Source organism: Aquila chrysaetos, chromosome 1 (assembly GCF_900496995.4).
Source record: "Aquila chrysaetos chrysaetos chromosome 1, bAquChr1.4, whole genome shotgun sequence".
Taxonomy (NCBI): domain Eukaryota; kingdom Metazoa; phylum Chordata; class Aves; order Accipitriformes; family Accipitridae; genus Aquila; species Aquila chrysaetos.
Genome location: NC_044004.1, coordinates 50,445,627 through 50,468,090, shown reverse-complemented (window position 1 = coordinate 50,468,090; position 22,464 = coordinate 50,445,627). Strand labels below are relative to the sequence as shown.

Here is a 22,464-nt window from a genome sequence, read left to right as displayed (position 1 = left end):
GCTGTTTTCCTCCCTCAGCCGCTGCTTTTGCTCTCCTTGTTGTGCTCCGGCGGCTCCTTCGCAGCCCTCAAGGTCGAGGACCGGCGGCGGCCGGGCGGGCAGCTGTGCGCAGCACCAGGCCGGTGTTTTCGGGGGATGCCCCCGCGTTCAAGGCTGCCGCTGCTTTCCCACGCCCGGCGCAGGTGCTGCGGAACCCGGTTCTCACAACAATCCCAGGCCGATAAGGCGGCCCCGCGCAGCGGGACGAGACGGGCCAGCGGAGCGAGGGGGCGGGGGGGGCGGTGCGGTTTGGGGACCCTTTACATCCCCCAGCTCTTGGGGGGGCGGCGGGCCCCGAGCGTGCCCGGCCTGGGACCGCAGCTGCCCCGCCCGAGGCCGTCCCCCCCCTCGCCACCAGACCCTGGCTGGAGGCTCCCCGGGTCAGCCCGGCGCAGCCCCCGCGGTAGCGGGGCGGGCCGGGGTCTCCGCCGGCGGCGGGCGGTGCCCGCGGTGCCCAATGGCTGCCCGCGCCCGGGCATAAAGGCGGCGGCGGCGGCAGCGGCGCGCTCCCCTCCGCTGGCCGGGCCCCCCGAAGCCGCCCCTCGCCACCGCCGCCATGGGCCGCCCCCCGCCGCCGCCGCCGCTCCGCCTGCTCCTGGTCCTCCTCAGCATCCTCCTGCCGCCGCTGCTGCTGGCCGGGATCGCCGCCGGTGCCGGGACCCGCCGCGCCCGTGAGCCGGGGCCGAGGGGGGCGGGGGGGGTCCCTGCCCCATCCCGAGGGGCTGCGGTGGGCGCCCGCTGCCTCAGGGCTGCTTGCTGGCCACCCCCCGCGATGGGCTATGGGGGGGGGGGGTGTCCCCGCCACCTAGGGTGTCCCCATTCTCCCCACTCCCCGGTGATGTGGGGGTTCCTGCCCTCTGTGGCATCCTTCCCACCCTGACAGCGTGGGGGGGTCCTGCACCCTGAGTAGCCCTGTCCCGCTGTCTGGGGGAGGGGCTGGGGGGTCCCTGCCTTCCCTGGGTGGGGGAGAACGAGAGGCTGCAGTTCTCCCTCCAGCCCTGCACGAGGTCCTGGGGTGCCCCTGGCTGGGGCCAGTCCCCCACTCTGCGGGGCTGTGCTGGGACCCCCAAGCAGAGCAGGGAGCTGCGTGGGGTGCGCGCCGGCGGGTGCTGGCCGTGGCTGCCCAGGCTGACCAGGGGCCGGCATCCCTCTCTCCCGCAGCGCCCGCCAGCCCCACATGCGCGGCCTCACGCCAAGCCGCCTGTGGTGCCGGCTGCATCCCCGTTCCCTGGCTCTGCGATGGCGAGCAGCAGTGTCCCGACGGGACGGACGAGCAGTGCGGTGAGCGAGGGGAAGCTGGCACCCATCCTCTGTCGCGGGGTGGCTTGAGGGGCTGCGCTGCTCGGGCATCGAGGGGCCCAGCCGCTCTGGCAGGTGGTGGGGCAGGGCAGGCCAGAGGCACCTCGCTCCTTGCTGGCTCTGCCAGTGGCTCCTGTGTGGCACCCCGCAGGGACGTGTGTGCCCCAGAGCTCCTGGGGGATGTCTGTGGCACGGGGGCGTATCCTGGATCCCAAGCTGAGCGAGGCAGCGCCCCACCTGCCCGAGAGCCCTGTTGGGGGCTGCTGTGGGCCAGCCCCTTGGCAGAGCCCCTCAGGCATTGCCAGCACCTGCCCTGTGCCAGGATGGAGGGGACCCTTGTGGTTGTGCCGGAGCGGTAGGTCCCAGTGACCGTGTGCTGTCCCTGCAGATGTTGCCTGTGGCGGAGACCCCCATGTTTGGCAGTGTGATGACGGCCGGTGTGTTTCTAGCAGCTGGCGTTGCGATGGTGCTGCTGACTGCCTGGATGGCTCTGATGAGCAGGACTGTGGTACGTAGTCTCTGCTGGGGGGCTGAGTGGGGGTGGCTGGGGGCACAGGGCAGGGTGTGAGTGCTGCTCTGTTCCCTCAGTGTGTGGGGCAAAGAAGGTGCAGTGTCCCGGCACCCACCACTGCATCCCACACTGGGAGCTGTGCGATCGGCACCAGGACTGCGAGGATGGCTGGGATGAGGAGGGGTGTCCCCAGCAGCCCTGTCTGCCTGGGCAGTGGCAGTGCAGGAACAGGGTGTGCATCATGGCCGAGTGGAAGTGCAACGGGATTGACAACTGTGGTGATTCCTCAGATGAAGATGTCTGTGGTAAGCAAGCGCGCTGGATGCTCCTCGGTGGGGTGAGACCTGTCCAGGCCATGTGTGATGTAAGGGGTACTTTGCCTTCTTGGGCCCCAGCTCCCCTTGGGATGGTGGCAAGCATTCCGGGAACCTGTTGATGCTTTGCGGGGTCTCCCCATGAGTCAGGGACCCACGGCCTCCCCTGTGCCCACCTGGTATCGGTCTGCCCTCCTGACGTGAGCTGTGTGCACCATAGCCCCCTGCCCTCCTGGCATGGTGCGGTGCGACGAGGGGAAGTGTATCCTGGAGTCCCTGATGTGCAATGATGAGGATGACTGCCTGGACGGCACCGACGAGCCCAGCACATGTGGTGAGTTGCGTGTGGCTGCCGGCCACTGCCCGCGTGGCTGGGGCCCGGGGGAGCCACAGAGCTGTCCTGCATCATGTCACCCCTCTGCTGTGTCCCTGCAGGTCGGAGCTGCTTCGTACGCAACGGGGGCTGCGCGGAGACGTGCACTGACACGCACTGGGGAGTGCAGTGCTCCTGTGGGGCCGGCTGGGTGCTGCAGGCTGATGGGCAGAACTGTGCTGGTAAGGAGAGGTCAAGGTGTACACGCTTCGGGCATGTGTGGCCTCGGCTGCCAAAAGCAGGGTCTCCCCGGAGCCGGCGCTTGTGCGGGAACGCCTGCTTCAGCCCTGTTCCTGCCTGCGTGTCATGCCTGGCCCCGCAAAGACTGTGTCTAGGTCATGTCCTAGAGGCAGCTGGTGCGTTTTGGGGCTGGGGCCCAGGTCCTGGTATCTAGGGAGCCTGCCTGTGGTCCCTGGGGAGCAGTGGTGGTGCTGTCTGGGGGTGGCTAGCCAGCTGTGTGGCAGGCTTCTGGCTGCACCTATCCCCGCAGATGTGGACGAGTGTTCCCTGGAGTACAGCCCCTGCAGCCAGCTGTGCAGCAACACCCCGGGCGCTTTCAGCTGCGCCTGCCTCCAGGGCTACACCCTGTGGCATGGCACCACCTGCGAAGTGGCAGGTAGGGCGAGCCGGGCAGACCGGGCTGTCCGAGGGGCTGGGCCGTGACCCCAGCGAGCCACGTCCCCGCTCACTGGCTGACATCCCCCTTGCCCTGGCAGACAACGCGACGCAGATCCTGGTGGCCGTGGGGCAGGACCTGGCCCTTCTGGATGTGCGGACCCAAGCCTACCGGCCCCTGCTCTCCACTGATACCAAACCCCGTGCCCTGGTGTACGACCTGCTCCGAGAAACCTACTACTGGCTGACAGAGGAGGGCGAGCTCCGGGCTCATCTCCCAGGGAAGGGCACGCAGCCCCTCTATGCAGGTGGGGAGGAGTGAGGGTGCTGGGTGCCGTAGCGGGGCTGAGATGGGAGCTGAGAGCTGGCCTGCCACCCCAGCCCTGCCTTTCCTGTAGAGGAAGGGGCAACGTGGGTTTTGCCTCCTGGCCCGGAGCAGAGGTGGTGTGCCTTAAATTGCTCTGTCTCTGCAGATGCCGGGGAGGTGAACAGCATCTCTGTGGACTGGTTCACAGGCCAGCTGTACTGGGCCAGTAGTCACCCTGCAGCCATCTGCGCGGGGCTGGGCGATGGCAGGGGCTACGTGACAGTGCTGGGGAAGGACGTGGCACCGGAGCAGCTGACAGTGCATCCAGCTGCAAGGTGAGGTGTGAGTGAGCCGGGGTTGGCCCCGGGCTCCTGGGTGAGTGATGCTGGTGCTGACCATGTCATGCCTGCTGTGGGGCTGTGGCAGCACTGGTGTTATGCTGTGAAGTGGGTGCTTAGTGCCTGCCCCCAGGTCCCTGTACTGGGTCAATCGCGGGCAGAGGGGCCGAACAGTCATTGCTGCAGCTGGCATGGATGGCTCAAACCGGCGGGAGCTCACAGCGGTGTCCATGGAGGAGCCTGTGGGGCTGAGCCTGGACCATGTGGCTGGCAGGCTGTACTGGATCAGCGAGTACAAGGAGGTAGGGATGCAGGGCAGCAGGGTTCTGACCCCCCAGTTGCTGGGAGGCGATGAGGTGGGAGTGGGGAGGGCGGCCCTGGTTCCCCTGTGACTACAACCAAGGCATGGGAGGGAGCACGGAGTGGTGCCCGGGTCTGGCACACATCCCTGGGCTGGGAGGGAGAAGGCACCACTGTGAGCCCCGTGGCTGTGGGACAGTGCCGGGGTGTGGGGGTGCCACATGGTCACCGTGCCTTGCCTTGTCCCCAGTCCATCGAGACGCTGCAGGTGGATGGCAGCGGGCGCCACTCCTTTCCCGCTGTCCTGCGGAGCCACACGGAGCCACTGGGCCTGGCTGTGTTTGAGAGCCGGTTCTTCTGGACTGATGGCACAGAGCTGGTGTCGGCCACCCGGGTCTCTCCCCAGGAGCATGCAGTGTTGCTCCGTGCCCCTGTCTCGGCTTTCACTGTCCTGCATGCGCTGCAGCAGCCTCCCCGTAAGTACCCTGCCGGGCGCCCGCTCCAGTGCAGGGCTGGCAGCATCCCTGCTGCTTCCCTGGGTGCTGGGGGAGGCTGTACTGGGTCCTGGAGCTCACTGGGACCTGCCCGATGGCTCTCCTGGTCCTGTGATGAGGGGTTGTGGGAGAGGGGACGTATGAACCTGTAGGAAAGCAGCTGAGTCCCATGGCTTCAGGTAAAGCTGAGCCCTCCTGCCTCATGTGACACTGCTACCCTGCCTGGGTCAGCCAGCCCATATCCAGCCCCGGGACAGCCTGTGTTTTTTGGGGATCAGGAGAGGCATGGGCGGTCACGGCTGCCTGAGCTCTTAATGTCCCCTTGCTTCCAGGGGACACTGCTGCATGTGCTCCGGGCCTGTGCAGTCACCTTTGCCTTCTGTCCCCTGTGCACCCTCGGGGCTACAAGTGTGCGTGTCCGGAGGGCCTCTTCCTCCTGCCCTCGGGGAAGTGCGCAGGTAAGCAGGGTCTGCAAGGTGGGCTTGGCTGCCTGGGCTGGGACACATCACTGTGGGAGTCAGAGGGAGGCCGTAAGGGGCTGTGGCTTTGATGGGATGAGGTTCCCAGCACACACCAGTGCTGTTACGTTTCTGCCTTGGTTTATGCTGGGGATGCCGTCCAGTGCCCCTGGAGCCACGCTCACACACTGCCCTTGCACCCTGCAGAGCTGTCCATCGTGTATGCGTCGGGGAAGGCCATCTCCCTGGTGCAGGTGGGCCCTGGAGCACACAGAAAACGGGTGCAGGAGTGGCAGGAGCCCCTCCACCTGCAAGACGTGGACTGGCAGAGGTCGGTGCTCTACGGGACGGATGACCATGGGACGCTGCTGCGTGTTGTGGGGCACCCTGGCAGGAGAGAGGCCATTGCAACTGGGCTGCCAGGTGAGACCCTATGGGGTGATGGAGGGCACGCTCCCCTTCCTGGTGCTCCCTGAGGCCTGAGGATCTCCTGGGTGCAGAGCCCAGCAGTCCCATGGTGCCCACACTGGGGCTGTGCCGAGACACTGGGCAGCTGTGCCCTGGTTTTTGGGGCAGGAGGGACTAGGCAGAGAAGCGGGGTCATGGGACAGCCTTGTAACTGCTTGTCTGCCTACTCTTGCCAAGTCTGCTCTGCCCGTGTGGACATCCGCTCGGGGGACCTGTACTGGCTCGCGTGTAACCGGAGGGACATCGGGGTGATCCAGGTGTCTGACATGTCCCCACGCATCCTGCACCGTGCTCGCAGCAGCATCCAGCACCTCTTCTTGGACTGGCAGCGGGGCGCTCTGTACTGGTTAGCCCGTGGGCAGCCCCTGCAGCAGCTGAGCCTGGCTGGGGGTGCTCCGTGGGATGCCTGGAATGAGACCTGGCCTGGAGACCTGCCTGCAGCTATGGATAGCAGAGCCTTCAGCCTGCTCTGGAGCTCAGTCCTGGGTGAGTCCTGGGAGCAGGGAGAGCGGAGGTGGTCGCTATAGATAGGCAGGAGTGACAAGCCATGCCCTACATGAAGCAGCTCCCTGCCTGGGCAGTGGGGTGCTCGTGGGGCAGACTCTGTCCCATGGCTGAGCCCCTGGCCTCAGCCATGAGGTCCCTGCCATAGCTGTGGGTTATGGGGGCACGGGGTGGGCCATGGGGTGGGCCACGAAGGGTGCCTGTGGGCCCCAGGGTCCTACACCATCCCTCTGCCTCGCAGGCCTACGGGCACTGAGTCTGACCAAGCGGCAAGCAGTCACCCTGGCACCCAGCTGGTCCCACGGCCTTGTGGCTGCCTTCGAACCATACCTGGTGTCAGCAAACGGGACAGCTCTGCTGCTGTGGGACCGGAGGACGCTGGCCCTTGTGCTGTCCATGCCGGCAGCAGGCGTGCAGGGAGTGGTGGCCTTCGTAGGCTCGGAGCTGCAGGCTGGTAAGAGTGGCCGTGCCTCTGTGCCTGGCACTGGTGCTGTACCTGATGGGGCTGGGTGGCCCGTGGTGCTCTGAGCTGGGGCAGGGTGCCTGGCTGCTGGTGGCTATGTGGGGTGCTCTTGGAGGTGCCTGGAGTGTGGGGATGGCACAGCCCCAAATCCAGGCTCATGTTCCTGTGCCTCTGCCAGTGCCACCAAGCAAGGAGTCTGCCCTGCCGCTCCCTCCACCTGTGACCACCACTATGAAGACAACCACAAGTACCACTGCTGCTCGGCCCACTACCTCCACCACAAGACCTACACCAAGCATGACCACTACTGTGCCCACCACTACTCGTGCACCAACCAGCAAGGCTACCACATCACCAACCACCACCAGCCAGTCCACATCAACCAAGACCACTCCAGCGCCAACCACTGCCCGGACCACACCAACCAAGACCACCACTGTGCAACCAGCTGCCACCACCGCCACCACTGCCACCACCACCACCACCACCACCACCACTCAGTCCTTGCCAACCAAGACCACTACCCCACGGCCAACTACTATCACCCAGCGTCCAACCAGTCCTGCACGGGTAGTGCCGCATACCCCACCCCTCCCATCCAGCCCTGCACGACCCCTGACCCCGGTCCTCCATCTCTCCTGTCCTCGCACACATGTGCCCTGCCGTGACGGCACCGAGTGCGTGGACCAGGAGTACGTGTGTGATGGGGAGAAGGACTGTGCAGATGGCTCTGATGAGGACGGGTGTGCCCAGCTCTGTGACACCCCAGGTAGGAGCTGTTCTTCAGTCCCCTGTGCAGCTGGGTTGCCCTGTGCCAGGGCTTCTGGCTGCTTCCTGGTGGGGTTGGTGGGGTGGGACCCTGGGAAGGTCTGAGTGTGTCCCGGGCTCTGGTGCTTGTGATGTGGCATACTGGTTTCTTCTGAGCTTGGTGCTGGGCTGGAGGTGCTGTCAGAAGGGGCACCACTGCTCGTGGTGACCTGGATGTGGCTGAGTTGAGACTGCCTCGCTGGCCTTGCTCGGGACCTAGGCTGCTGGAGATGCACTGACTAGGAGGGACCAAGCCCTTTTGCTGTAGCATGGGGCCATTTTAGGTCACTGGGGGGCTAGCAGAGGGTCTGGGCACCCTGGCTGCCTACTGCAGGCTTAGCAAGGCGCCTTGTCTCCCCAGGGGCCTTCCACTGTGCAAGCGGAGCCATATGCATCGGGGCTGCGGAGCGCTGCGATGGGGTGCCACAGTGCCCTGATGCCTCGGATGAGACAGGCTGCTGGAGCCCCACGCAGGAGTGCGCCCTGCGCTGTGACGCTGCCACCCGCTGCATCCCTGAGAGCTGGGTGTGTGACGGCCATGCCGACTGCCTGGACCACACCGACGAGCAGGGCTGTGGTGAGACCCTGGGGCTGGATGGGACAGGGGCTTCTGGGGGGTTGCCTGCCCCACAGGTGGGTGTGCCAAGTTTCCTGCGGGTCCAGGAGCAGGCACTGCCTGGGGCAACCTGCCGAGCGGCTGGAGGGGCCGTACCCTGCTCAGTGCCATGCCTGCACTGGTGGGATGGGGACAGGGATGGGGACAGTGCCCCCGCTCAGCCCTGGATCTGCCCGCAGTGCCAAAGGAGTGCGGTCCGGCTGAGTTCCCCTGCCGGAGCGGGCAATGCGTGGCCCTGGCCCTGCGCTGCGACGGCGACCGCGACTGCCGGGACGGCTCGGACGAGGAGGGCTGCGCCGTGCCCCGGCCGCTGCTCTGCCGCACGGGTGAGGTGGCGTGTCCCCACAGCGGGGAGTGTGTGCCGGAGGCCTGGCGCTGTGATGGTGCCGCCGACTGTGGGGATGGCACAGACGAGCAGGTGAGTGGGGTGGTGGGGACACAGCCTGTCCCTGCTCGCTCCCAGGAGGGCTGGTGGCCCTGTTCACCCTCTGCTCTTGTAGGGCTGTCCCTGGGAGGAAGGGCTGTGTGGGGACCAGCAGTGGGGCTGCTCCCATGGCCACGAGTGCATCCCTGACGTCTGGCGCTGCGACGGAGAGAGTGACTGCACAGATGGCAGCGATGAGGCTGGCTGTGAGCAACACCCTGCTTTTATCCCCTCTGTGTCTCACCCAGGGGTGGTTGGTGGGTGCCCAGCACAGAGGGAGGTGGGGACGTGTCTGTACAGAGGCGAAAGGCCCTGTGTGCTGCTTGCTTCTTCCAAGCATTTGTGGTGGTTCCAGGCCCTGGGTAGCTGTTGTTCCTATAGGGCTGGTGGCCTTGGGATTAGGATAACCTGAAGCCAGGCTACAGGCACGGCTCTCAAGGTGGCTGCAAGTGAGCCCTGGGCACCTTGCGGGAGCAGCTGAATCTGCCCCAGCTGAGCAAAAGGAGCTGGCGGACGAGGCTCAGGGCAGGCTTCCCTACGTGTCCCTGCAGGCCAACCTGCTCCCTGCCAGAGTCACGAGTACACATGTGGGCTGAGGGCCTGCCTGAATGCATCCCTGGTGTGCGATGGCCAGCAGGACTGCGCAGACGGCTCGGATGAGGGGGGGAACTGCTCTGTGCCCTGCCAGCGGTCCTGCACTCATCTCTGCTACCCCTCGCCCCAGGGCCCTGTGAGTGCCAGCAGCCCTGGTCCAGGGGCTTACCCCGCCATGCTGCCCTGGTCCAGCTGCAGGAGGGACCCTCATGTGTCCTCAAGGCAGGACCCTGACAGCCCCTTTCCCCGCAGCGGTGCTGGTGTGATCCGGGCTATCGGCTGGCCGAGGACGGTCTGTCCTGCGTGGACATAGACGAGTGCATGGAGCGGGGCGAGGGAGCCTGCAGCCAGACGTGCCTCAATGCTCCAGGGTCCTACAGCTGTGGCTGTCTCCCTGGCTACCTGCTGGAGCCTGATGGACGTGTCTGCAAACTCACTGGTAAGCCCTGTGACGGTCAAGCAGCGCCGAGGGTCCATGGCACTCTAGGGTACACCAGGAGCCGGTGGGTACCTGCCCCCCGTGCCTGCTGCCCATGAGCCTTGTAGTCCCACGAATGGTCCTGTCCCCTCTGCCATGTGGCCTCCCAGGCCCCACTCAGCTGTGAGCTGCCGCTTGCCAGCCCGTGGCTGATCGGAAGATCCACCTTCACTAGCTGAGGAACATGCTGTGCGGCAGGGCCGAGTCCCAGCAGGCTCCAATGCCTGTGAGCGCCATGATTCCTGCCTGCGTGTGCTGGGGCCACCAGCACTGAGCAGAGTCCGGGCGCCTGTGTTGCCCCAGGACCAGAGCCCATGTTGCTGGTGGCCGTGCAGTCAGAGGTGTTGTCCTATGGCCTGCGGAGTGGGCGTGAGGAGGTGCTACTGGCTACTGACAAGGATCGCGTTGTCTTCTCACTCGACTATGACCTGGTGGAGAGGAAAGTCTTCTGGATGGACTTGGCCACAGAGAGCATCCGCTGGCAGGACCTCGACTCGGGCAAGAAAGGCACACTGGTGAAAGGTGGGTTCTGACAGCGTGGGGTTAGCAGGGCTGGCCTCTCTGTGGCTGTGCAATCTCCAGGTTGCAGTGGGTGCCAGGCTGTGTCCCCTTGTGTGGAGAGGTGCTGGTGGGAGCAGGGCTGGGTGGAGCCGGACCTCCTGGGATGGAGGGGACCTGGGTGGGGAGCATTGTGCCAAAGGGCCATGCAGCTGTCACCCCACAGGTGCTGACTCTTGAGCGCATTGCAGGTGTGAGATCAGACTGTGTAGCAGTGGACTGGCTTGGGAGGAACCTGTACTGGACAGATGGGGCAGCAGGGCAGGTGCTGGCCACTCGCCTGGGGGCTGCCTGGCGAGGGATACCAGAGTACACCGTGGTGATGGATGGAGACCTGGACCAGCCCCACTCCCTGGTGCTCCAGCCTCTGGCAGGGTAAGTCTAGGACAAGAGGACATGGGGACCTCCTTGCCATCCCTGCCCTGCGCTGCCCTGCTTTCCTCCACGGAGGCAGGTGGACAGGCTGGGGAAGAGTTGGGATGGCCTCACCTGGGTGCTGTCGGGGGTGTGCAAGTGGGGAAGAAGGCACCTGCCCCTGCCCCTGCCCTGGGTGGAGCTCTCAGTGCATCCCTGATGGGGTGGGAAGCTCCATGCCGCTCCTCTGGGCTGCCCTGGTACTGGGACGATGCTGTGCCAGCTCCGTGGGCCAGCACCTCTCTTCCCACCAGGCTGTTGTACTGGTCAGAGGTGGGGAGCCACCCACGGCTGATGGAGGCCACCATGGATGGGAGTCGGCGGCATGTGCTGCTGGCCCAGGGGCTGGGTTGGCCCACAGCACTGGCCCTCGACCTCCCCACCTGGAGGATCTTCTGGCTGGATGAGAAGCTGGGCAGCATTGGTTCTGCACGTCTGGATGGCACCAGTGTGAAGGTCTGTGGTGTGGCTCTGGTGACGGGTTCCTGATGGGAGCCGGGGTGGGTGCTCACGGCCTCTCCGCCAGGTCCTGCAGCTGGGCTGGGTCCGGAGCCCCTTCGCAGCGGCGGTGTGCGAGGGGCAGCTCTACTGGTCCGAGAGGAAGGCATGGTCCGTGCAGCAAGTGGATAAGGCCAGCGGGAAGAACAGGACCGTGCTGCTCAAGCGACACGGGCAGCCCCACGGCCTCCAGGTACCTACCTGGGGGAGCCCTGAACCCTGCTGTGCCAGCTCTGCTGGGGGTCCCACCCTGCACGGCCCCGCCATCCTCTGAGTGCAGAGCCACTGGGAGCTGTACCCCCATCCCGGTGGTCTTTGGGCAGCAGTCCCTGCAGTCAAGGGTCTCTGGTCCTCTTGGAGCATCTCTGCCTCGCTATTCTGCCCCCAGCTGGGCCGCGTCCGGGCCTCGGCAGCACGGCGTGGTGTCAGTCGTGCTGGGCACTGGCAGGGCTCTGAGGCTGAGCCTGCCCTTCCCACAGGTGATGCACCCAGCCCTGCGCCCCGTGGCCCCTAACCCGTGCGTGGCGCGTGGCTGCTCCCACCTGTGCCTGCTGAGCGCCAGGCACGCCGGGCAGTGCCGGTGCCCCGCCAGGCTGACGCTGGCCGACGATGAGACCACCTGCCTGCCCCTCCGCGATTCGGCCTTTGCCCTCCTGGTGTCACCGGCAGCCGTGGCACAGGTACTGTCCTCCTGAGCCGGCCCTGAGGGCCGCTGCCATCGCTGTCATCAGGGGAGTGGGGTCCCTGTCCTAGCGCTGCCTCCTTCCTCCAGGTCTACCTGAAGGACCTGCCCGCAACGGCTGGATCCCAAGGCCTTCCCCCACACCAAGCCCTGCCCTTGGCCAAGGTGGGCCGCCTGACAGCCGTCGACTACGCAGTGAAAGACAAGAGCCTGTACTTTGCGGAGGTGGGGGGCGACTCCATCGGGCTGCTGCGCCTGAAGGACCGGGGCCGGCTGTCCTGGAAGCAGGCGGTGGCTGTGGAGGGCACGGTGACGTCCTTGGCCCTGGACTGGCTGAGCGGGAACCTGTACTGGATCGGGGGGCAGCCGCCCAGCATCCGTGTGGCAGCTCCGGGGGGGCGGTGGGCCCTGGTGCTGCTCAGCGAGGGGCTGCAGGGCGCTGCCTGGCTGGCGCTGTGTCCTCGTGCTTCCACCATGTGCTTTGTCACGGCGGCAGGCAGCCGCCGGCCCAGCGCCGCAGTGGAGTGCGCGGCCATGGATGGCACCGGCCGCAGAGTGGTCTGGAGGAGAGCCCGGGCTCCCGCTGGCCTCGCCTTCGGGGGTGCCGGCACCCGGCTGTACTGGGCAGACCGCGGTGAGTGTGGGCTGAGCCGGGGCCCTGCTGGGGGTGTAGCGGTGGTTCAGGCACTCGGTCCGCAGGGCACAGCCCGGCACAGCCCCGAGGTGCAGCCCGGAGCCCTCTGTGCCCCTGCATCTGATGTCCCTGCGTCTCTGCCCTGCAGAGAGAGGTACCATCAGCAGCGTTGAGCTGGACGGATCCCGCTTCCGCGTGGTGCGGGAAGGGCTGCACGGCCTCTCGCTCTTTGCCATCGGAGAAGGCTTTCTGCTCTGGAGCACGACCTCAACCAACGGTGAGTCCATTTGCTGTGCTTTGGCCAGCTCCTCCTACTGCACCAGGACACAGGGGTGTCTGCCAGTCTCCGTGGGGTGCCGGCTGCCCCTTCCGGGGGTGAAGGGCAGGCTGGGGGACCCCACCTCCCATTCCGGGCACCCTTGCGAGAAGAGATGGAGCAGTGCTGACCCCATGTGTCTCCCAGGCTCCAGCAAGATCTGGCACAGCCGGCTGGAGCGGGCTGAGAGCTGGTGGTTCCCAATGGAACAGGAGTTGGTAGCTATAAGGATTTACAGCCAGTTCTCGCAGGAAGGTGGGTCTGGGGCTGCCCTAGGTCGGGGCATTGGGGGGGGCTGAGCCGTGCCCTGTGGTGGCCATGCTAACCCATGCTGTTTTGGCAGGCACCAACGGCTGTGCGAAGAGCAACGGGGGCTGTGCCCAGCTCTGCCTGCCCAACCCTGCAGGGCGGCTGTGCCGCTGCTCCCCCGGCTACCACCTGGTGCGTGGGGTGGCATGCATGCCAGCACCGCCCTGCCTGGCCCCGCTCCAGGCCTGCCCTGACCTCCAGAGCTGCATCTCCAAAGAGCAGGTCTGCGACGGGCGCCCTGACTGCGTTGACGGCTCCGATGAGTCTGACTGTGAGTGCCTGCCCATGGCAGGGGCGTGCAAGGGACCTGGCTGCGCACGGGGTGGGGAGCCTGCCCAGTCTCCCCCAGTTTAGGAAGGGGGGGGGGGTCTCACCTGGGTCTCTGCTGACCTATGTTCATCCCTCCAGGCCCCTCCATGGAGATGGGGACACAGGTCCCCACAGTGGCACCATCCAGAATGTCCCATGTGGAAGAACAGAAACCAGCCTTACCCACAGCTGCACCCAAGCCTCAGCAGCCCAGCCCCAGCCTGCCGGCAGCCCCTGGCCCCCGGGAGCATGGAGAGCCCTTCCTCGTACCCCCCAGCACTGAGGAGGTGCTGGGGGCTGTGCCGTGCAGCAGTGAGACGTGTAACCTGCGCGGGGACTGCGCCATCGAGGCTGGGCGAGTGACGTGCCACTGCGCCCTGGGCTATCGTGGCAACTACTGTGAGGAGGCAGAGGTGAAGCCCGTTGCAGGACCTATCGCCCTGGGGGTGGCTGTGCTCCTGCTGCTCACTGTCGCTGCTGTGGGGGCCCTGGCCTACATGCGGAGGCGGGACAGGCGGAGGAGGTGAGCTCTGGGGCTGGGCTGGGCCAGGTACAACTGGGGATGGAGAGGGATACGGTCTCCCTGCCCAGGGACAGCGTGGTGTCCTGGGGCACTCCTGGGCTACGTGGAAAGCTCCGATCACCCTGGCAGGCTGTTACCGGGGATTTATGGCAGGACCTTGGGATCTGCCCCATCTCTAGGAGATGGCCATGCCATCCTCAGTGTACTTTTTTTCCTCCCCAGGACCTCAAGCACTGCCTCCACCCGAGTGCTGACCTTGTACCACCGTGAAAGCGATCCTGAGGAAGAGGATGAGGAGGAGGAAGAGCTTCCCCCCAAGAGCGATACCTTTGTGAATGAAGCTTACGATGGGAAAGAGGTGAGTAGCATCTGAAGCAGGCCCTGGTAGGGACCCCCCTGCCACTGTGGGGTGCCCCAAAGCCCCCCACCCCCCATATGCAGATCCTTCCCCAGGCCCAGCGCTGGCATGGTGCCCACTCCTGAGGCAAGCTCTGCCCTCCTGCTGGGGAAGAGGGGCGAGACCTGGGGGTGCCTAGAGTCTGGCTGGTACAGGGGCTGTCCCCCTCCATCTGTGGCTGGAGCCCCTGTGCCAAGATGTGGGGTGGGTCCAGGGAGGCTGGCTCAGACTCATCCTTGATGTACCTGTCTGTGATCTCTGCAGGAGCTGCCAGCCCCGCTGAGAAAGGGACCATCTTGCCCCGACACTGTATTTTCATAAAGGAATGTTGTGCAGCATCTCTGGTGCTATTGTGGTTTGTGTGTGGGCTGGGAAGGGGGGGTTGGTTTGCTCTTCCCAGATCTCTAAGCTCCAGGGAACTTACAGTCCAGAGCAAAAAGCTTTGGGAGGCTTTTCGGGAAGTCTCCAGCTCCAACACGTTCTCTGAGCCACCTGAATCTGACCCCCCCCCCTGCATCACACAGGGCATCCTGTACCATCCCTTAATCACACTTAGGGCATCTCAATCCACTGTCTCTCTGCAGCAAGGCTTAGCTTGCCGACCAGGGTGCTTTGGGCTCTCCTGGGGTAAAAATCTGGCCAAATAGCTCTGCAAGGAAGCTGGTTCGGCTCTTGCCCTGTTATGCAGGGTGCCAAGCAGCATTTTATAGTGCAGTTCTGACCTCCTGAGTGTCCCTTACAAACCAGCGAGACCAGTTTTACTGCCTCGCACCAAGCTAATGATGAAAGGGGAAGAAATATATGCTATTTTTTCCCCTGTCATCTCTTCCCCCCCCCCCCCCCCCCCGAAGTGGCTGTACTCAGGGAATGAGAAACCTTTTCCAGAGCTGATTTTGACCATAGGGGAAAAGTCCTTGAGGAAGGTGCTATAAAAGCTACCTGTACCCTTTTACAGACCTTTCATCCCTGCTTCAGGCAAAGCATGGGGGAGCTGGGTTGGCCTTGCACTCTGGCTGTCAGCCCAGCCTGCCTGGCAGAAAGCCCATAACCATCCCACAGCACAGACCCATTCCTCTTCATTTATTTTGCTGTTTGCACAGCCCTGAGTTGAGCAGAGACATGTGGGAGGTGCTCCCCTCCCCTCCCCTATTCCCAGCCCTGAAGGCTACAAGGTGCTAACCTATACCATGCTCACGTGGGAACACCGGAGCTGCCTTTGCCTAAGCTGCTGTGCATTGCAGGAGGATGAGCTAAAAGCTGCATGGAGGCAGTGGAGCCAGGGCTGGTCCTCAACTCAGCATGGCTTTGGCACAGTTGTGGGGCCCGGAGCACGGCAGGCTTTTGAGGAGGTTGCAGAGATTCAAGCCAGGTCCTTGGTTTTGTTTCCAGCCTGCCCTGAGGTACCCCAAGAGAAGGACATGGCTTGGAGGGGCAGGAGCCAGCGCTGCTCTCAGTGTCAGGCAGGCGGGCTGGCCGGTGCCCACTGCTGTCCCTGTGCTGGGGCTACAAGTCGGAGTCACAAGGCAGGGTGCTCCTCCGGTGCTGTCCATCTCGCTCGTCCTCCAGGACATCCCAGGGATTGCGGTAAGCCCCAGAGATGGAGCACGGCCCAGCCTCCAGCACAGGGCTGGGGGGCAGTTTGGGAGCCCTGCGCTTCTTGCAGCAGTGGTGGAAGCTGAGGGTGAGGGCCAGCCCCCCCAAGATCTCCAGGCAGCTTCCCAAGTAGCTCAGCACCAAGCTGTAGCCTACAACCAGCGTGCTGCTAGCGGGCGCAGGTAGTGCCCACAGCTCGTGCGTGTACCAGGAGGCAGGCACGAGGCTCAGCAGCCCTGAGAGGAGCAGCACAAGCCCTGCCACACCAGCCAGCAGGTGCCGTGGCTCTTTTTGCCAGCAGCGAACCCCCAGGGCAGCCACCACCAAGCCCAAGAAAGTGAGCACCAGCGAGGTAGGCATTAGCCCTTGGGCCACTCGCACAGGCACCTGCTCAAAGTAGCCCAGCTCATCAGCCTGCCCGCAGTGGCGGTCGTGGCTGCTCTGCCGCTCGCTGCACATGTCCCAGATGCCCTGCTCCAAGACAAGGTCAACGGGCTGGTTGGGTATGAGGCTCACCTGCCTCCAGCTGGGTGCCAGCGTGCCCGTGAGCGTCAGCAGGAGCCCGCAGGGGCACAGCACCAGCCCCACGATCATCGCCGTCGGAGTCCGCATGTTGGAGAGGTGGGTGAAGCGGGCTCCAGTGTGCTTCTGCTCGCCAGAGGCAGGGAGGTCCGCGGGGGTTCCGGGGGAGAGCAGAGGCTCACCGCTGCTGCCCGTCACCTGGGCAGAAGAGGTGGCACTGGTGCCCCTGGGCTGCTCGGTGCAGGCGGGGATATCCCACGGTCGGGCAGTAGTCCCAGGGCCCCCCGAAGCCGGCGCAGGCCACCGTCCCGGCTGTGCCCAGGACTACGGGGAGGTGCCAGCGGCAGAAGGAAGTGCAGGCAGGGAGGAGCCCGGCACAGGCAGGGCTGGCTGGCACCCAGCCCCGAGTGCTGCTGCAGGGGCAGCACCTGCCAGGGGTGCGGGAGCCTGCGGGAACCGCCGAAGCTCTGGCCTCCCCTCTCCCCTTGCAGGTAGCTGCGGTGCTGGGGGCAGTCAGCCATCCCCGGGCTGCTGCAGGTGGCACTGGGACGTCTCAGCGTCACCCCTTGGGAGGGCTTGGCAGTGCTCGGTCCCTACTTCTCCCTGCTGGGGAAGCACAGGACCCTGTTATGGCTCACTTAAACTGGCCATGAACTTATTTTACTATCAACTGAATTAATTTATGAAAATCATTAATTAAGATGAAATGCTAGCGGCTCTCACAGTTGGTAAGGACGCCGTGGTCCTCCCCAGGCCCAGGAGACCTTCCCAACCCTTGGTCTTCATCTTCTTGCTGTCCATCCCAGCAAGCGTCTCCTTGTCCTTCAGGGACCGCTCCCGAGCTTGGCCCTGCTCTTCCCTTCCCAGGCTGCACTCAGAGGCCACCCGCAGGCGCAGCAGCCTGGATCTCAGTGGGTAAAGCCCCTGGAATGTCCACTGAGATAGGTATGGGAAGTCACCACATTTGAAGAACCCCTATGCGAGGTTTTGAGCCCCAAAAAGCACTGGTCTTGGGCCTCTCCAAATTTCCCTGAATTTCTGCCAGTCACGCTGAGCCCAAAAGAGGGCAGCATCCTCTGTGGATTAATTTGGGATGAGCAACCCCAGCTGATCTAGAGGGCTGCATGTGTGTGCCCCAGCACCTTTGCACCGCTGGATTCGTGGCCTCGGCCACCTGGAGGGCTGGGTGGGTCTGTGCTGGACCAGCTGCTGGACCCGCTCCCTTCCCCACTCTTCCGTCCCACCCCTATTGCCCAAGTGCCCCTGAAGCCCTTCTGCTCTGTGGGTGCCAGATCATTTTGGGGACGGATTGCGGAGCTGTTGATCACTGGATCTCAGCCCAGTTGGAAGGCAGGGGTGGGTTGGATTGAGCCAGAGGCTCATGTCCCCAGCCGCGTCTGCAGGGCATCAATGCTGACAGCCAGCTGTGCATAGGTCCAGACTGGGGACACCTGGCTTTGTCGTATACAGGTAGTAATTTGCTAAAATTTGGCACTCCTCAGCTGAGAAACTAAGCTAGGGATTGCTGTTTCTCTTTCTGTCCCATTAACTTTTTTAACTTTTACCCCGCTCCAGCCGTTGACTCCGTGCCAAGCCACCCATTACTGCCCTTGGAGCTGTGGGTCCAACCAACACACTAAATGCTGCCTGCCTGATGTGTTGCCTGAGGCTGCCTTCTGCCATGGGACCCCTGCCCCTGACAGGAGCAGGAGCTGAAAGTCTGAAATCTCTTAGTCCTGACTCTTGCAGGAGGCTGTATTTTCCTTTCCATGTGGACACGAGGTAGAGGTCGGCTCTGAGAAGACATAGTCCTCCTGGGGGAGAGGGAGGCAGAGGGAAAGGGCTGGTAGTGAGCTGGGTGGCCCGGTGAGCCTGGGTACCATGTATGAGGGCCCATCAGTCCATTTGGCTACTCCTGAGCTCAGGAGGTTTTTACTACGGTGACAAAACACAGCTCAGTGGCAATGCTGGCAGGTAAAGCAGCGGTGACCTGTGGAGTAGCCAGGCCATGCTGTAGCTGTGAGCAGGTGGGAGCAAGACCTGAGCTCTGTGTTGCTGGCAAGCGCTTTGCCCCCCATCCCAGATGTGCAGGCAGGGCATGCGCCAGCCCTGCTGGAAAGGGGGAAATTCTGCATCTTGTCAGATATGCCCATGTTTTTCTCAGACAGGCCAAGAAACCTAGAGGCCTGCCGCTCAGGATGCGAGGGGTGCCGCAGGTACCCCCACCCTGGGCTTTGCAGTGCCTGCCCTAGGGTGCTTCTTGTCTGCTCCCCCAGCGATGCTCTGCCCCTCTTGCCCTCGCTCCCACAGGCTTGGCTTTGGGAGGTGGTCACTGCTTGGATCTGCAGCAGCAAGTAGAAGCTGGGTGCTGGGAGCGTCACAATTAAGCAGCGGTGTCAGATTTAACAACCTGGGCCTTCCCAATTTATTAATAATGCCCAGAAGGATGCATCTGCCCTTCGGGCAGGAGCCCAGGCTTCTGATTGCGGGGCAACAATAAGCAGATTAGGTGATGTGGCCCTGGTGCTGAATGACCTGCTCTGAGTAAGCTCAGGGAAGGAAATGGGATTAACAGAGCTGTTTCCCAATACCACAAAGTTATAGATTGTTCATTTCTTCCCTTTTACTTTCTAATGAGGCCGTATGAAAAGCAATTCAAAGCAGAGCCTGGCCCTTTCCAAGCTCTGGGGAAGCATTTAAAGCCATCTGGTCACAGAGATAAAATGGTCTGGCTGAAACTGCCTTCCTTCCCATGTTTCCCTAGCTGCTGGGTGGGGAGAGCCACCTTACTTGGTGTTTCCTACTTCTCTAAGGCTGTGACTTAGTTTTTCCTATCTTGGCAAAGTGATCTCTAAGAACGTGATGGAAACCGTACCCAGACTTGATTGAGCTGGCTTGCATTTTCTTCTTATTATTATTTTTTAAATATACACACACACACACACACACCCCTTTGTAAATTGGAGGAGCGGCAGAAGGCCTTGAGCTAACTGGAACTGGAAAAGATCCAGGGCAGGGTGGTCAGAGCTTGAGCTTGATTCCAAGGAAAAAAAAAAAAAATTAAAAAAAAAAAAACCATGATGAGTTATTGAGTGCCAGGTTGCTGCTTCCAGCCTCAGATACCCTGCGCCACTGAAGTCTGGGAATGCATTCAGGGCAACATTGCTGTGTTCAGTCTGTCCCCTGCCTCCCTAGGTATCTGCTTCCAGCCACTGGTGGTGATGGTACCCCAGACTGGACAAGTACTAGTGTCTCTTATGTGGCAGTGGCTCAGTGTAGGGTCAGTGTGGATAGCGCTAGTGGCTAGTTGGGTTGCTGGCTGGGGTTAAACCACGACAACCATTATCACACCAACTGAGCAGAGCTTGGTGTAATAACTGGGCCTTGCCTGATGCCAGAAATGGCCACAGCTGGGGAGCACATGCACATAACAGTCTCCAAAGCTGCTTCTGTGATCCTTAGTTTGATCTAGATTCTCGGGTCCAGCAGAGCTTTCAAAAAGTGGCTCTGGAGAGGAGAAGAGCTTCCCTGCATGAAGGCAGCTCTGCCCCTATGCTGTCTGCTGAGCTCATGACACTGAGACCGGAGCGGGGGGACGGGACGTATTTGCGAGGGGGTTACTCTGACCCCTTTCCCCTCACCGCTGTGGGGCTCGTCCTCAGCAGCAGCAGGATCTCTCAGCATCCTGTTTGCAGTGCAGGGAAGAGCCAGGGCCAGGGCTGTTTAGCAGGAGCCTGCAGCTGGTAATTCCTGTTTACATCCCACTGACCCTGGGGCTTCGCCTGTTTCACATACGGCAAGATCTCCTCCGTGCCATCACGCTGCCTGCGTGTCACACAAGTTATATTGTACCTGACTGCTTCTTGGGTTCAAAGTGCCCATGCTGGACGCTGAGCCACGTGGCAGATAGGTCTGTAGACACGGCAAATGGCAGCACATGTGCTCTGCCTCCCTGGGTTGCCCTATGTCTGGCAGGTGCCTAGCAGGCACAACACTTGACCCTGGCTGTGTATCCTTCCCTGTCTCTCTCTCTCACTTTAACAGAATTTGCTTTGCAGAGCTTGGCAGCCCCTGTGTCCTGCCTGCTGTGGGAGATGGGGACTGCCTGGGAGCAGCGCCTGGGGGCACTTGGGGGGTTGCAATTTCCTCTGGTCTAGCCCCTAGCCACCTGTGTTTGCCTTTCTGTTGAAACCCTGAATCCCTGCAGGCTGGGAGCAAAGCAGGATGGCTCAAACAGCCCATGCTGGGATTTTAGCATTAGACCTGGTTGTCTAAGTCTCTCCTCAGTCTCCACCCCACAGGAAAGTCTTATTAGGCAGGTGCCCAGGTTGAAGGACTTGGTTCTGACTATTCCATTTTGCTGCTTTTTCTTCTAGAACTTGGAGTGGGTGAGTTTCTAAGAGTGCAAAATGAAGGTTCCCCATCGATGACTCCTTGCTTTCAAGCACTGCCCAGGCAGCGTGTGAGTAGCTGGGACACGTTCCGCATTGTGCAAACAGCTGCAGTTGCGATGGGCTTCTCTCAGCTTCCTCCCTGGACACATACACTGCTGTCTTTGTGCCCCCCGGGAGGCCAAGGATGAGCCCCCAAGCAAGACAGGGTCTGTGGTCCTCCTTGCTAGCTGAATGCGGAACAGAAGTCTGTGTGTCCTCCCCAGAGCGCAGACAGCAGTGGTCGGCACCCAGCATGCAGCTCCATGTCCCAGCTCTCCAGCCTTCGGGGGCGTGACTTCTGCAAGCAGATTTATTAGCCTTCCATTTGCCCATTGACCTGCCACCGTCCAGACTGGCCACGGTGGTGACGGCAGCCCCAAGGATGCACTTTCGAGGGATTATTGGAGACCAGGGAATGGGTTGGGTATGCAAGGGCTTGCAAACCCTGTGCTGGCAGGTCCCACTCCGGGGCTGTGACCCAGCAGTGGCTTATCATACTCAGGCCTGAGGCCCATAGGAGTCTTGACTGTTTCCCCTGCTCAAAACTCAGCGTGAGGGAGCTGTATACACGCGTGCAATCTGGGGGCAGCATCCTGTAACGCCTGCAGGGAGCAGTAAATCCATCAGTGAGCGCTGAGGTTGTTCCCGCTTTGTTTCTGCAGCCCAGCTGTGACTCTCTCTGAACACTATTCAGACTAGATCCTGGGAGTGAGTTGTTGAAAGCCTTATTAGATGCCCCCCAGGTATTCACTCATCCATTAAACTCCCTCACTTCCAAACTGCTGCACTTGAACTTGCCAGATTGCCCAGTGCTGCTTCTGAGACTCTGCTTTCAGTTCAGAGAATTATATAAAAAGCATTTTGCAGCTATTATCTATTTTTGACTCAATCCTGAAATGGTTGAGAGTGGTTTGGACACGAAGCTCTCGTGCTCGGTTTTGGAGGTGCAGTCCTTTTCAGACAGGGAGAAGAGAGCAGTTAAAGCTGTGTCTGGCTGTGGAAACTGCATGTTTGTCCAGTTCCTGGGCCACAGAGCTTGGGAGCTAAAGGGCAATGCCAATGCCCGTGGGTGCAGAACATGTTGCAACTGGCAAAGCAAAAGCAGTTCTTCATGATGGGGTTCATCTAGTTACTGTAAATGTGACTCATCTGCATGTACTTTGATCTCTCGTTGGGCTGAAAGGCCTGAAACCAAAGCACAGATGGCTTATGACTGCGCCTTTACATATGTTCTATCAGTTCAGTCAGCTCTGTGGGTCAAACCACTGGATGTGTGGCTAAGGCCACAGGAGAAAAGACCTGCTTAAACCTTTCCTCTTGAGAAAGCCCTGGGCAGGAGACAGCTCTGTCCCATGCCTGTTCTGGGGATTGAGAAACAGTGGGACTTCTAGTCTAGAGGAATTTTATTCTGATAGTGGACAGGATGAGAACATCAGTGGGATGAGACTTCCGTCTTGACGATAGGAAGTTCCCCCACTGTATTTGTGAACTATGTGGACATTTCGGATAGAAGGATAGCTGCATCTCACTCCCATGTTACTTGCTGGTGAACAGACTGCCCAGTTTTACTTCACAGGAGGATCCTGCCCCCTTTGGGGGAAAGCACAGGACTCTTCCAGGTTAGTCAGAGAAATCTTGCAAATGAAAGGAAAATAATTTTCTCCCTGGCAAGGTGTCAGATCCACGCAGTACAGCCTACCTCCAGTGTGCCTGATACCATCAACATGTACTTTTAAGGCAGTCAGTACATCAGCAGAGACAAAGCTAATTGATTTTGGCATGGAAAGGCCAGTGAAATCACCAGCCACAGAGAACGTGAAGCATAGGTACAAGCAAAGCTGGATTAGTCTTGAGTACCTTGAACCTTCCCTTTT

The 22,464-nt window shown here is 62.0% G+C and overlaps 2 protein-coding genes across 2 annotated transcripts; one reads left to right on the top strand and one right to left on the bottom strand.

Annotated features, from left to right (window-relative positions):
• The first annotated feature begins 595 nt into the window (after nucleotides 1-595).
• Nucleotides 596-14,379, top strand: LOC115343903 (low-density lipoprotein receptor-related protein 2-like). Its single transcript, XM_030020483.1, has 33 exons — nucleotides 596-710; nucleotides 1,201-1,320; nucleotides 1,727-1,846; nucleotides 1,927-2,154; nucleotides 2,384-2,497; nucleotides 2,599-2,718; nucleotides 3,027-3,152; nucleotides 3,253-3,459; nucleotides 3,625-3,793; nucleotides 3,930-4,098; nucleotides 4,347-4,572; nucleotides 4,923-5,048; nucleotides 5,256-5,471; nucleotides 5,694-6,002; nucleotides 6,262-6,474; nucleotides 6,662-7,252; nucleotides 7,652-7,867; nucleotides 8,086-8,324; nucleotides 8,407-8,536; nucleotides 8,882-9,060; nucleotides 9,177-9,363; nucleotides 9,706-9,924; nucleotides 10,152-10,335; nucleotides 10,629-10,830; nucleotides 10,901-11,065; nucleotides 11,352-11,552; nucleotides 11,645-12,188; nucleotides 12,337-12,465; nucleotides 12,652-12,759; nucleotides 12,848-13,084; nucleotides 13,222-13,645; nucleotides 13,868-14,003; nucleotides 14,307-14,379. The coding sequence occupies exons 1-33, from the start codon at nucleotides 596-598 to the stop codon at nucleotides 14,361-14,363; spliced, it is 6,726 nt and encodes a 2,241-aa protein (XP_029876343.1). The 3' UTR covers nucleotides 14,364-14,379.
• A 759-nt stretch (nucleotides 14,380-15,138) lies between these two features.
• Nucleotides 15,139-16,463, bottom strand: CLDN23 (claudin 23). Its single transcript, XM_030018468.2, has one exon. The coding sequence runs from the start codon at nucleotides 16,245-16,247 to the stop codon at nucleotides 15,546-15,548; it is 702 nt and encodes a 233-aa protein (XP_029874328.1). The 5' UTR covers nucleotides 16,248-16,463; the 3' UTR covers nucleotides 15,139-15,545.
• Between the last annotated feature and the right edge of the window lie 6,001 nt (nucleotides 16,464-22,464).

Excerpts from the sequence above, each read along its gene's own strand:
- CLDN23 (XM_030018468.2), bottom strand. The coding sequence starts at position 16,247 with ATGCGGACTCCGACGGCGATGATCGTGGGGCTGGTGCTGTGCCCCTGC.
- LOC115343903 (XM_030020483.1), top strand. The coding sequence starts at position 596 with ATGGGCCGCCCCCCGCCGCCGCCGCCGCTCCGCCTGCTCCTGGTCCTC. Across the intron at positions 3,460-3,624 it reads CACGCAGCCCCTCTATGCAG|ATGCCGGGGAGGTGAACAGC; the intron begins GTGGGGAGGAGT and ends CTGTCTCTGCAG. Across the intron at positions 11,553-11,644 it reads CACCGGCAGCCGTGGCACAG|GTCTACCTGAAGGACCTGCC; the intron begins GTACTGTCCTCC and ends TCCTTCCTCCAG.